The 14,444-nt window shown below is 35.7% G+C and overlaps 1 protein-coding gene and 1 long non-coding RNA gene across 2 annotated transcripts; both read left to right on the top strand.

Annotated features, from left to right (window-relative positions):
- The first annotated feature begins 1,350 nt into the window (after window positions 1-1,350).
- LOC112696162 (uncharacterized) lies at window positions 1,351-3,973 on the top strand. The gene is made up of 3 exons (XM_025748782.3): window positions 1,351-2,376; window positions 2,458-3,471; window positions 3,569-3,973. The coding sequence occupies exons 1-3, from the start codon at window positions 1,693-1,695 to the stop codon at window positions 3,788-3,790; spliced, it is 1,920 nt and encodes a 639-aa protein (XP_025604567.1). The 5' UTR covers window positions 1,351-1,692; the 3' UTR covers window positions 3,791-3,973.
- A 1,322-nt stretch (window positions 3,974-5,295) lies between these two features.
- Window positions 5,296-6,643, top strand: LOC114924171 (uncharacterized). The gene is made up of 2 exons (XR_011862204.1): window positions 5,296-6,040; window positions 6,171-6,643. It is a non-coding gene; the product is annotated as an uncharacterized lncRNA (long non-coding RNA).
- Window positions 6,644-14,444: the final 7,801 nt, after the last annotated feature.

Genomic DNA, 14,444 nt, shown 5'->3' with positions numbered 1-14,444 from the left:
TCACAAATATAGGATTCTATATAGCAAAGATCGAATATCTGAATATTGGCCAAATGATTTTTTGCCTCTAAATACTCTTTTTCAGAAATTTCTTTTCTATGATCTATGACATTTTTTCCAAAGAATTCTTTGTATAGAACCCTCATTATGTGTGCAATTTTATCATAAGCTGTTGTTTTTTCAGCTAATTCTTCTATTATTTTATTATCTACTGATAACATATAATTTCTTATAGTTCCTTTTGTGTGGAATCCTATGAAGTTCCAGATATCCATTTCAGATAATTCATTTAATTTTGAGTTTGTATAAGCTTCTAATAGAAAAGAGTTCATCCAATCTTCGAAAATTTCTTTTTCGTTTCTTTTGCAATCTAGATCAAGCATTTTTTCCCCTTCTAGCTCTTGAATTTTAGGAACGTATTTAGATGGTATTTTAGTATATTTCGAATTTTTACTTATAAAACCTTTTTTAAAGGCATAATTTTCAAAACTTGTTTCCCATTTAAATTGGGTTTGATTATTATTCCCAGATGTTCCAGCTTCATCTTTTACTTGTACTGGATGTACTGGTTCTTCCTCACTTGAATAGTCTAAAACATATTCTTCTCTTTCAGAAATTTCTGGTTCTTCTTTAATCTGAAAACCTTGTTCCATAAAATTGTCTTCTTGAGTCATTTTTAATTGTTTAAAAAGCATTGTAACTTCTTCTAATTTTTCATCAATATTCATAGTTTTAGAGGTGGTCTAATCTTTAGATTTGTTGTATTGATTTTATTTTGGACTTCTTCTTTCTTAGGATTTTCTTTTTGGAAATGTTTATTAAGAGTCTGTTCAATTTTATTTATTATATTAGGCTCTTCTTTTTCTTTATTTTTCTGAAATTTTAGAAAAACTAATATTTCTTCAAGCATATCTATTATAGAATTTAATTGTGGATTAAAAGTATGATGAAGATGGGGATAATTGTCTCCATGATAACATTTTTTAGAAACTCCATGTGAAAAATAAGTTCTTTCAGGTTTTTGAAGTCTTTCAATAAAACTTATAGTAAAATAAAGATTTTGAGAAAAATCATTTTGTATTGATTTTAAGAATTCGGTGTCGTTACAATTGATATTAGTTAAAATCATTAATTTTTGATCTATTAATTTTGATAACTTAATTATTTCTTCTCTTAAATCTTCTAATTTACTCTTTTTCATAAGGTAACGCTTTTACTTGTTACGCTTTTTTAAAAGTGTGGCTTTATAGAAGATGTGGTTTAGATTTTGCCACGTAGGCACATCTTTAAAACAACATCTTCACCATATATTTCACCTTCAAATTTTAAATTTTATAAATTTAAAACTACAAAAAATCCACGAATAGGTTTAAAAGAATAGGAGAGAGAGGGGGGGTTTACAAAGGGTGAAAGAAAAGAGTTTTATAAAAAAAAAAAACAAAATACAAAACCATTATTTGGCGTAGGTTTAAAAAAGGGTGAAAACTCAGGTAAAATCGACTTCACGTGAAGTTGATATTTAAAAGCCGTTAGATGAAAATTTAATCAAATCAGTTAAATCATCTAACACCTCTCAGATATCAACTTAAGTGAAGTCGACTGCACCTGAGTTTTCACCTTAAGGGTGAAAATCCAATTCCAATTCTTTGATTGCTAATCGGATCATATTCTATATCCTCATTCGCCGCCGACATGAGCAACCAGTCTTGGCAGTTGTTGAACCCGGAAACGGTGCTGTCAATTCCACTGAAGAAGACTGATCCGGTGGAGCTGTACCTGCCGTTACGCAACTTGGTAGCCTCAAAATACTCGGAGAGCGATGCAGAAAAAGTTGAAAGCGTTCTGGAAACCCTAAACAAATGCCGCAGGGACATGGTGGAGCGTAGAGGGGACCTCTCCCTTCCCATGCAACGTGACTGCCTCATCCACTACTTCAAATGCCTTTGCATGGTTGAGTCACTCTTCACCTCTCTCTCCTCCGACGCCGACGCCGACGCCGATGCCGATCCCATCATCTTTGTCTGGTACGACGCCTTCAACCCTGAGCATGAGGAAGGGGTCTCCTCACAGCGCAACGGCATCCAATTGGAGAAGGCCGCTGTTGTCTTCAACCTTGGAGCCATCTGCAGCCAGATTGCTGCCTCTTACGACCGTACCACCGCCCTTGGCCGTCACCTTGCAATGGAAGCCTTCAAAGTTGCCGCCAATTTCTTCTTCCAACTCTGGAAGGTTTTTGCCAAGGACGTGGTCTCCGCCACCCTCGATTTGACTCCCCTCTTAGCGCAGTTTCTGCACGCCCTCTTCTCCGCTCAGGCTTCCGAGCTCGAATTACAGCCACAACTCCTCAACGACGCCCGTTACGCTCTCCATCAATCGGTCAGTCTTCACTCTTGATTGATTTTACATTTATTTTCTCGTTTTAAATTTCTAATGATGATGATGACGATGATGATGTAGGTTCATTTGCTTTATGCTAGAGCAGTTACACTGATACATAATGTTTCGAGAGCGGCTAAACTGAAACATGTCTACTGTTTTGACCGAACCTGGGCAACTCATCTTTCCGAGAAGGAGGGATTCTTTGGTAACTCATCGATGCATTCTTGGAATCTGGCTCAGGCAGAGGCTCCTCAGAGGGAATCATCCATCCCAGAGCAACCTAATGCAGAATGTGTCGCTGAGATATTAGTTAGAGGGATTTGCAGGCGCTCGATACCCAATCTACAACAAATATACGTTGACCTGATCCTCTCAGAGTACAATCCTTTCAAGCTTATGAAGGATGGAAAGCTGGTGGCTTACCCATGGGACATGCCTCCTCGTTATCCAACAGATTCGGCAATCCTGTCGCCTTCGATGTCTTCGCCGTTGTCAGGTATTCTTGCTTTGCTTCCTTTGAAGAAGAGTGAGCCCTTGAATCTCTATGAGTCCCTGCGCAATTACTTTGTCCTCAAATACTCTGAGAGCGTGGCAAAGAGAGTAGAAGGCCCTCTCGAAATGCTACACAAATTGCGCAATGAGATGCTGCGTGATGACCTTTCGCTACCCCTTCGCCGTGACTGTCTCATCCGTTATTTCAAATGCCTTTGCATGATTGAGCCTTTCTTCCCTATGAATGCCTCACCCAACCCACCTGTCTTTGTTTGGTACAATGCCATCAACCCGCAACAGGACTCTTCTCAGCATAACATCCATTTGGAGAAGGCCTCTGTTCTCTTCAACCTGGTAGCTCTCTGCACCCACATTGCTCTCTCCTGCGATCTCACCACCATCCAAGGCTGTCGCCTTGCCATGGAGGCCTTAAATGAAGCTTTAAATTGGTTCTCTCCACTGCCGGGTGAGTCTAAGAAGGCATCTGGCACGATTGACTTGTCAGAACAATACACCAGTAAGATAAAAAATGAGATTGTCGGCTTGAAACACAAGTTTCCTCATCCCCAATCCGATGTATCATCATTACCTGAATATCCTGTATGTATACTCATCTAACTTTTCAGTTTCTCTTTTCTTAGTACAATTGATTGATGTCAATCTTGATTTGTTACATTGTTTGATTGAGATGATGCAGGCTTCAACTAATGATCCGTCGAGTGATGTCACTGAACAATTTCTTTTAGGGTATTGTAAGGCTCACTCCCTGCTTCAAGAGGTATGTGAAGCAGCATGCTTGGACCTTCTCTCTGCGGTTAGCCCCGTCAAGATTAAGGATGGAAATCTTGTGGCCAATGCAACCTTAGAGGCACCAAATTTGGCATTGGAGAACATGAGCTTGCAGGAGACACAACATTAACATTCCCCTTGAGAGAAACTAAACAAGCTTTAGGAATGAACTTTTTTACTTTTTTTTTTTTAATTATTGGATGTTGCAACTTTGTTTGTTGATGCTAGAACTCTTGATTTTGTTGGTTGATTTTGTTCATCACCAATTTGTAGTGATTTGTATGCCTCTTATATGATTTCGTAGTTATTGCTAGTTATTGTTGCATATATTGGTAAATTCATTGTATACCCAAAAAAAAAGATCTAAAATTATTAAAGTCAGTTATCTCTTTTCAGAAAGTTTATTATTCAATTAGGCAAAATGCATTCCGAAAATTAAAATCCGAGAAAAGTTAGCTGCTGAGAATGATCCAAACATGCAAGATGTTGTTGCAACTGAAGAAGGGAGTGGGAGCCAGTGGAGTTTCCTCCCAAAACCATCTCATCATAAGTTTGTTTAGTATCTGACTGAATCTTCAAACTATCTGCCTAAGACCGAGGATATGATTGGGAGCAATTATGCATCTCTTGATTTGGAAACGATGCCAATGGAACAAACATGATCTTTTGTAAAGATCCTGGAAAAGCTTATACCTTTAAAACTGAAGTTCATTCTTCCAATGAAGTAGACATTGGCAAGGCAGGAAAGTCAGCAAGACTGAATGTGTATTTGAATTAGCATTTTCAAATCTAAGTTGAGTGAATATGAAGAATTGCGTTTCATTGCAACGTGATTTTGTTTGAAAAAATTTCCTGCAAGAAGTGATTTTGACATAGATGTTGTTTGTATAGTAATATTAGGGAGCAAAGATTTCACAATAATTGTACTCTAGTTTCTTCTAGTTGTTTCACTATTTCTTGGTTAAATTTGCGGCTTATAAATGTACATAGAATGAATGATACCCAAATAAAGATTTTATTCTGTGTTTTCAGCAAGTGGAGTATTGGAGACCTGCTGAGAGTGAAGTCCAGCAGGAATCAATGCAATTTGAAAGTACTCAACATCATCATCCCCTCTATCCTGAGGTCAGTTAATGCTTTAACAAGCATAATATACTGTATAGTTTTTATCATTTGAAGACTTTATAATAATGATTTCCATTAATCTTGTGCTAGACTCCTGCTTAATGGACACCAGAAGCAAGTGGAGATAATCCTAATGTTTCACAGCTTGATCCATCAGTAATGGCTGGCACACCTAGTTTCCTTCCTAAACCAGGAAGAGGCTCAACAGCAAGACAGAAAGCCAGTGACCGAGTAAGTCAAGTATGCCACTATTAGTTTTCTCCAGGCATACAAAATTTGAAGATCACATGCTGAATTCAAATTTTGGATATTGCAATGTTTTTAACTTTTAACACAATTTATCTTCATTAACCATGAATTCTACATCATAGCAACGCAGGCAACGAATTGCTGAGCTGAAAGCACCACACGACTTGCTTCCAAATCAAGAAGAGGTAATTTGTAGTAAGTTGTCAATGCAACATGGTGATGTGTTATCCTTTCCCTTGGAAAGTTTTTCAGTGAATAAAGTGGAAATTAACATAAGAATACCTAACCTGGAATAAGATATCTCACTGCTGAGAAATAAGTGACAAAATGAAAATAAAGATTCTAAGTAGCTTTTATTGGTAGGTTCTGCTTTAAGAACACGGAATACTTAAGTACAACATCTTGATTGTTGCATGCATGAAATAAAACAGCCCTTTCAAAAATATCTCACCATTCTTATCTTTGAGCAATACTTTGGCGGATCATATATACTTAATCTCATTTATATCAATAATTGATTTTTAATCTATAAGGTAGTCAAGCTTATATACTGGACGACGTTATTGACCATGTTAAATATTTGCAGCTTCAACTAAAGGTACCTATTAACTTTGGATCATCTCAATTTTCTCAGCCTCATTCATTCTCATACATATGTAACGGCTGTGCTAATGATTATGATTGTGCTATCATATCAAATGAATTAAGATAATGTCAGAATGAACAAACTAGAAGTTTGGCTACATGCAAACACAAAATGAGACTAAATGATTTCTTTCCCCTTGAAAGAACTATCCATCATTTAGGAAAATAATAAAATTGGGCATTGTCATACTATTAGACCATTAAGCTTCAGGCTTTTGGTCCCTAAATCAAGCAAAGTGGAGATATAGACTAGACTTGAATTTGTTAATGTGCAAATTAACGTAGCATATGTTCCTTACAGGAACTAAGTGGAAATAGACTGCAAGCTGAATCAACTGCTATACCACTTGTTTTCCATGAGGTATATGTCTTGTCCTTGCACACAATCACTATGAATGTTCTAGCCCAAATTCTGTCCCATAGGAAATATCAAATATCTGCCCTCCAGAGTGCCAAATTCACTGACTCGAGATCTTGTTTTGTTTGATTAGGAGGGTTATGGGCATTATATTCACCAGCAGAAGTTGAATGAACCACTTGAAGAGATGATGGGGAAACTGCTTGAAGAGCATCCTGTATCTGCCAGTGTATCTGCCAGTCAGCTGCTGGAGAGCAATGGTCTTGTCCTGCTGCCTATGGAGTTGGTTCAAGACTTGCACCAATCCACGCAAATCTTCGGCAACGGCAATGCACTTGTCCGAGTTCGACTTGTCAGGCCGGCATGCACCATAAATCGGAGACAATTTGACAACATTAGTAGCTTACTAGCTCTAGGTATTAGTATACGATCATCTTCTTTCGTTTCATATGGAAAGTTTAGAAACTCTTTTCTATATGACCTTTAATTACTACACTGCAAGAAGATATTGGAATGTGCATTGACATGTATGTATTCAGTTTATGTCTATAGACTATATACTAACTCCCATGGCCATGCATATAAATGCGGAAATTCATTAACAAATCCATAGCTTAAGCCTATAGATCAAAATGCTCTTTTGAATAAAGTTAATAATGGTAACACATGCAACTAATAACACACACATGTCATGATCATGTTAATGAAATATCTAATAATTCTTTGTCATTATCTGTCCAATATGAACTTAGGATCATAACAAATATCAATGCCTTTTACTAATATTGGCAAAGTTTATATTTTTCTTTGATTTGAACCAAACGACTTCAATTTCATTTTGCATTTTGCCTGCTAATTTGACTAAAAATAAATTTATAGATATACTGAAAGATGTACTAATTTTATATTTAAAAAAATGTAGACGTTAACTTTTTCTTTTTTGAGTTTTATTTAGAATTAATAATTTTTGTATGTAGAATGTAATAACTTTATATACAATTTGAAGACATTTTTCATTTAATTTCCTTCTTCAAGGCACCATGATTCTCCCTTTTGTTTTCTAAAATATCACAAGTATTCCTTTATTTGATTTTTCTTTATTTCCTTCCATGTCCGACCACTTTGAACCAAGTTTGCACTTGACGTACAATTATTTAAGAATGTTTATCAATCACTGAATTGAATTATTATCTGATTTTTGTTTCCTGGTGAAAGTCTTTTAAAATTGTGCTGAATATTATGTTAACCTGATCATTTTTTTTTAATTTTCGTTTTCTGTTCATTTTTTTTTCTCAGAACGAATTGTTTGCTCAGAACAATTTTCTCTCTCCAGAACCTGTTCTCTCTCACGAAATGTTGTATTGTTCTCTGCTTTGGATTGAATAATTGATTTGAATGATTAGGAGATTTTAGTTCCCTAGTGAATAGTTTGAAAAATTGTGATGAAAATATTGTTAATGGCTTCATTTTTTTTATTTATTGTTCTCTGTTCATTTTTTTGTCAGAACAATTTTTTTGGATTGTAAAAGAGAATAACTCTTTTGTTTTAAAGAGTCAAGATAATCAAGAACAAGATTGAAAGAAGTGTAATCAGTTATATTAGTTGGCCTTGTGTAATCTTTAGCTTATTTAGTGTTTTCGGGTTAGATTCGTAAATTAAGGAGAATATATAAGACTTTAGCCAAGTGTGGTTTAAAGGAGTAACTTTATAATAACAATTTATGGTTTGTGTCCAAAAGTCATGATATTATTCCTTTGCACAATACACAGGTCTTCTATATTTTTGCTACATAACTTTCTTCTTTAGTGTTGCTGTCATTATCCTTTCAGGGATTACTAGTGCTAATGTGCTACTGAAATTTAAATGTCTCATGGAATGATTAAATAAGCTTATGTCGGATCGTGTTATCTGCTTTGGACTAAATCATTGATTTGAATGATTAGTTGATTTTAGTTCACTTGATAAATATTGGTTAAAATTGAGCTGCAAAATTGTTAATTTATGTTAAAATTGTGCTAAAAATTAGGTTAATGGCATCATTTTTTTTTAATTTTCGTTCTCTGTTCATTTTTTTGCTCAGTACAAATGTTTTGCTCGGAACAATTTTCTTTCTCCAAACCCTATTCCTGCTCACGAAATGCTGTATTGTTCTCTGCGTTGGATTGAAAGTTTGATTTGAATGATTAGGTGATTTTAGTTTCCTGGTGAATGGCTGTTAAATTTGTGATGAAAATTTTGTTAACGGCTTCATTTTTTTTATTTCTTGTTCTCTGTTCTTCATGTTATTTTCAGAACAATTTTTTCCTGAATTGTAAAGGAGAATAACTATTTTGTTTTAAAGAATCAAGATGATCAAGAACAAGATTAAAAGAAGTGTAATCAGATATATTAGTTGACCTTGTGTAATCTTTAGCATATTTAGTGCTTTCGGGTTAGATTTCTAAATTAAGGAGAATATATAAGACTTTAGCCAAGTGTGGTTTAAAGGAGTAACTTTCTTCCAAGAGTCATGATATTATTCCTCTGCACAATACTCATGTCCTCTATTTTTTTGCTGCCTAACTTTCTTGTTTAGTGTTGCTATCAGTATCCTTTTAGGAATTACTAGTGCTAATGTGCTACACAAATTGAAATTTGTCTCATGGAATGATTAACTATGCTCATGGGCTGTATTGTTTTCTGCTTTGGACTGAATAATTGATTTGAATGTTTAGTTGATTTTAGTTCACTTGATCAATATTGGTTAAAATTGAGCTGAAATTTTGTTAATTTTTATAAAAATTGTGCTGAATCTTTGGTAAAGGTTTATTAAGGAAGAAGGAAATTATGCTGTAAATTTATTAGAATGATGATCAACCTTTGTTAATAAAAAAGTAAAATTGATCATCACCAGCCTTGTAGTTCAATGAGGAAATATATGACTTGAAGTAGCTCAATTAAATTAATTAGTCTTTTAGTTTAATGAGTTTCTATTTAAATTGATGTGGTTACAGAGTTTTAAAATATTTTATGATTTAAAACAATCGACTTAGTTATAATAATGCATATGTGAATAATAATTTGATTGATGTTCTTATATGTAATATTTTAAATTTTGAAGATATTTAAAATTTTATATTAGATAATAATTATATTGTATGGTGTGTTTATTTATAAATTTTTTTTATTATAAGCCCCTTTTTCGGTCATTGAACCTCGGTAGAATTGGTTAAACCAGTAAACCAGTAACTAACACAGTTCAATGACCGGTTCGATTTTTAGAACCAAAAAGATAATTTTTAAATACTATTTTGGTTACAGAATTCTGTTAGTGTGGGTGTAAGTTTTGCGTACTATTGATTTTTACATTGTCGTTCTCTTGCTAATTGTCTAATGACCTTATGCTGTGTAAAGGATTAATTAAATGCCTAGGAAACATCGCTATACCGTTAGTACTGCAGCCGGAACTGTTGCTGCCCCTGATAGTCAAACCCACGCTACTCTGGTGAGTTAAGTAATGCAACACTTATTTCAAATGTTGATTTGCCTTTTAGCATAGACTTTTATTCAATATAATTTGTGGGAATACTGAAAAAAAATTGGTTGATGTACTAACTACTTTGTTTTTAGCACATGGATGGAACGAAGGATACGGGAGCAAATACTTCAAGTGCGCAGCAACGTGCTAGTGCGCCTCCACCTCCGCATTCCGGCAACGGTGCTCGACAATCTCGTGTTAACGCTGTACCGTTTCGACCACCGCGCAATGAAACACGGCTGGCTCCGTCAAGTGACATGGGGGACACTCGAGCTCCTGCAACACGCACAGAGCATCCGGATTTACATGAAGTTGTAGATGACCATTTAGAAGATGAAGACTGACCCAGAGGCGGATGAGGTCCAGTCATTCGATGACCATGTCGATGACTTGTTTGCCGTGCATGAAGTTGAACGTCAAGGCAATGCCAACTGCAAAAAAAAGGACACCAATTTTTGGGTTGTTGATGTCATCAGTATTTTTTTTTTTGCTTGTTTCTTAGAAAGTGTAATTACTCTTCTCCTTGCATTTTAATTCTCTTAGTAAACTAACGTTTAAAGCTTTTTTCCTCTGTTAGAAAATGGCGTGACTTCTTGTATGGAGCTGACTGTTAAGGAGGCATTAGCACTTCCTCCTGGAAGGAAGATCATACTCCGGCATAACAGAGAGTTGCAACAAGTTGGTCAGGCAACAGGCTTATTGAGTGGGTTCTTGGGACTTTGAGGGCTGATTTTCAACAGTTACCAATTTGCAAAACTAGTTGGAAGACAAGGAACAAGGCTTTCAAGGAGAATGCGTTTGACCGGGTTATGGTAATTTTTAAGTTTGTTGATAAAGTAAGGCGTTACCAATGCTTGAAGTTTTTTTGGGTCGTTGATGAGCGGATAATTTATACGCTTTTTGGCATTGTTTTTAGATAGTTTTTAGTAAGTTTGAGCTACTTTTAGGGATGTTTTCATTAGTTTTTATGTTAAATTCACATTTCTGGACTTTACTATGAGTTTGTGTGTTTTTCTGTGATTTCAGGTAAATTCTGGCTGAAATTGAGGGATTTGAGCAAAACTCTGAAGAAGGCTGACAAAAGGACTGCTGATGCTGTTGGAATCTGACCTCCCTGCACTCGAAATGGATTTTCTGGAGCTACAGAACTCCAATTGGCGCGCTCTCAACGGCGTTGGAAAGTAGACATCCAGGGCTTTCCAGCAATATATAATAGTCCATGCTTTATTCGAAGATTGACGACGTAACTTGGCGTTGAACGCCAAGTTCATGCTGCTGTCTGGAGTTAAACGCCAGAAAAACGTCATGATCCGGAGTTGAACGCCCAAAACACGTCATAACTCAGAGTTCAACTCCAAGAGAAGCCTCAGCTCGTGGAATAATCAAGCTCAGCCCAAGCATACACCAAGTGGGCCCCGGAAGTGAATTTATGCATCAATCACTTACTCATGTAAACCCTAGGAGCTAGTCTAAGTATATATAGAACATTTATCTATTGTATTAGATGTCTTTTGACCACGTTTCATCTTTGGTCTCAGTTTTATTTTATTCTTCATCTTAGGAGATCATTGATCACGTTTTAGGGGGCTGGCCATTCGGCCATGCCTGAACCCTTTGCTTATGTATTTTCAACGGTGGAGTTTCTGCACACCATAGATTAAGGGTGTGGAGCTCTGCTGTACCTCAAGTATTAATGAAGTTCTATTTTCTTTTATTCAAATCTCTCTTATTCTTATTCCAAGATATTCATTCGTACCCAAGAACATGATGAATGTGATGATAAGTAACCCTCATTATCATTCTCACTTATGAACGCGCGTGATTGACAACCACTTCCGTTCTACATGCAACAGAGCTTGAATGTGTATCTCTTAGATTCCCCAACAGAATCTTCGTGGTATAAGCTAGATAGATGGCGGCATTTATGAGGATCCGGAAAGTCTCACCTTGTCTGTGGTATTCCGAGTAGGATCCTGGGAATCCGGAAAGTCTCACCTTGTCTGTGGTATTCCGAGTAGGATTCCGGTAATGAATGACTGTGACGTGCTTCAAACTTGCAACCTGCTGGGCGTTAGTGACAGACGCAAAAGAATCAAGGGATTCTATTCCAGTAGGAGCGAGAACCAACCGGTGATTAGCCGTACTGTGACAGAGTGCGTGAGCATTAGTTTTCACTGCGAGGATGGGATGTAGCCATCAACCATGGGTGATGCCTCCAGACGATTATCCGTGCGACTGACAACCGCATAGGATCATTTTCCCGAGAGGATTGAAAGTAGCCACAGCTGATGGTGAACCCCTATACAAAGCTTGCCATGGAAAGGAGTAAGAAGGATTGAGTAGAAGCAGTAGGAGAGCAGGCATCCTTGAGCCATGCAGCATCTCCATTCGCTTATCTGAAATTCCCACCAATGAATCTGCATAAGTCTTCTATCCTTTTTACTATCTATTTTCTTATTTTTATTTTCGAAAACCCATAAACAAATTTAATCTGCCTAACTGAGATTTACAAGGTGATCATAGCTTGCTTCATACCAACAATCTCTGTGGGATCGACCCTTACTCACGTAAGGTTTATTACTTGGACGACCCAGTACACTTGCTGGTTAGTTGAACGGAGTTGTGAATTTAACCAAGAGACACAATAGTTTTTGTGTATATGCCAAAGAGCCAATATTGATGATCACAATTTCGTCCACCAGTCGTTCAACCGTTTTTCAAGTGTAAAATGCTTTTTTTTATCTATTAAATGAACAGTACAAGGGAAAGATTAAGACGCATACACATGATATCGACCATACAAATTTTTAGAGAATATCGATAAATATATAAGGACTTTTTTGTTTAGTGTAAACTGCACTACGTTATTATATAACTTAGTCCCCAATTAATCCGGTCCATCGTGTATAGCAATGTAACTAATAATTATAGTAATAATAATAACAATAGTAATAATAAAACTTATAAACCTCATGAGAATGTTAAAGCTGCTCCTATAGTAAATAATTAGAGAGTGACTAGCTATTATTTATGACTTTTGGTTAAATCAAAATGTCAGAAGAAAATAAATATGGAACACATTTGCACAAGTTGAATCTGTTATCCTCCTAACTTTAAAAATTTGAATGTTTTGTGGTTTTAATTTTTTATTGAGAGATTATTTGATTATTGACTAGCTCTGGTTATGTTGTTTTTCTGTGCTGCTATTCTCCGTCAGTAGGTGGATTTCTTTAGTTTTCTATTTTTTCTGTTTTTGTCTGGTAAATTAGAGAAGGATAGTGCATGTTGGGTTGCTTTTTATTCACTGCTTTGAATTTTGTTGCCGACAATTGTTCATGTCTAATGATGTGTGTTTTGATAATATGTAAGTCTGTTTCAGGTGGTTAATTATTATATATTTTCTTTCTGTTAATTTTTAGTCTTCTCCTCTTCAACCCTCCCGACCGAAAACTCCTTCACTTTTCAACTTTGTTATTGTTGTCCCTGCCTGTAGAAAGCTATTGTAGAAGAGATTCAGCTTGATTCCTTTAATAGGATTTGATGGGTTCTTTTACCAAAAAGTTTTAACAGATTGTATTAGTAACTAATACCATTATTTAATGAAGTGATATATACTTGATTACTACTAAACTAGTCCAGCAAAGGGGATTCTTCTCATATCTTGAAGGTAATTTTTCCATTATCATTATTGGGAACCTTCTGTGGCATGTATGATTAGGTGAGTGGTCCATCAAGATTTGATTTGATCATGTTACTGATAAGGTGTATGTTAGGAGGGAATATAGACGATAAGAGTGTCTTTCATGTACTTGTTCCCAGCTAACTTTGTTTACTGAAAAACAAGTACTCAATATTGACCCATCTTTGTCAAGGGTCTCTTTATTCTTGAAGTTCATGATCAAGGTCCACCTACTATGATTTTTTGTCTGTATGATAAGCTCTTGTTAATCCTTATGTGGACTAAATTATGTGGCCTTATGTGATTAGGTATGCTTATATTGGATGTGATTCTTGCTCTTTATATGGTTATATTATTGGTTATGAAACTTGCATTTCGAACTTAGCCTTTAGTATAAAGTTTTCATGGTGGAAAGCTCTTAATCATATTTGCTTGTGTGTTGATTTGATCCCTCGTGTATAAAGTTCTGTGATGTAGTATGGATGTGGAGTTAAAGTTAAGTGGTTACAATGACGGTGTGAAAGCACTGATAGAAGATCTTTATCATGCACATTGTGTTATCTTATGATCTGAACTATTTCTAGCGAATCTTTCATTATGAGGACGATGGAAGAGGGAGAATAAAGCGGGAAATTGTACAAAGAATATGAAGATCCTGGAGGAATGCAAGAAATCATTTGTTCCATAAGGTTTGTGACAAAGAACTAACTTTTAAGGAAAACCTCAAGCGTAAGCCATCAGGAATAGATGCAAATCACTGGAAATGGTTTATTGAATATCGGTTGAAGGAGGACACACAGGTAACAAATATTGAGTTGGTATTTCATTACACATACCGGAGGTTCTAAAACAATGGCAAGAAAGAGACACGAAGAAGTAATTAATTTAAATTCAGTTTTAGAATTTTGACTTGTTTTTGGTAATATAGTGTTGTCTATTATATGATTGTGTCTTGATGAATGTTATAGGAGCAACAGGGAAGGCCTATTGGTAGAGGAGAGATATGGACCATGAGTCATAAAAAAAAATGGTTCGTATATGAATGGAGATGCGCGTGTTGTTGGGGTAAATCATGTTCTTTAATTTTTCAAATTTCTTTTTGTAATTAATACCATTGAATTTAAATTAATGTAAATCCAAATCTCACATGTCTGCAGGAAGCAATTGAACATATTAAGAACCAAGATGCCTCCAGCAAGAAATTTTCACA

The sequence above is a fragment of the Arachis hypogaea genome, chromosome 6 (genome assembly GCF_003086295.3).
Source record: "Arachis hypogaea cultivar Tifrunner chromosome 6, arahy.Tifrunner.gnm2.J5K5, whole genome shotgun sequence".
NCBI classification, from domain to species: domain Eukaryota; kingdom Viridiplantae; phylum Streptophyta; class Magnoliopsida; order Fabales; family Fabaceae; genus Arachis; species Arachis hypogaea.
Note: the sequence above shows the minus strand (reverse complement) of the source record. Positions and strands in the feature narration are given on the sequence as shown.

Excerpts from the sequence above, each read along its gene's own strand:
- LOC112696162 (XM_025748782.3), top strand. The coding sequence starts at position 1,693 with ATGAGCAACCAGTCTTGGCAGTTGTTGAACCCGGAAACGGTGCTGTCA. Across the intron at positions 2,377-2,457 it reads GTTACGCTCTCCATCAATCG|GTTCATTTGCTTTATGCTAG; the intron begins GTCAGTCTTCAC and ends ATGATGATGTAG. Across the intron at positions 3,472-3,568 it reads CATCATTACCTGAATATCCT|GCTTCAACTAATGATCCGTC; the intron begins GTATGTATACTC and ends GAGATGATGCAG.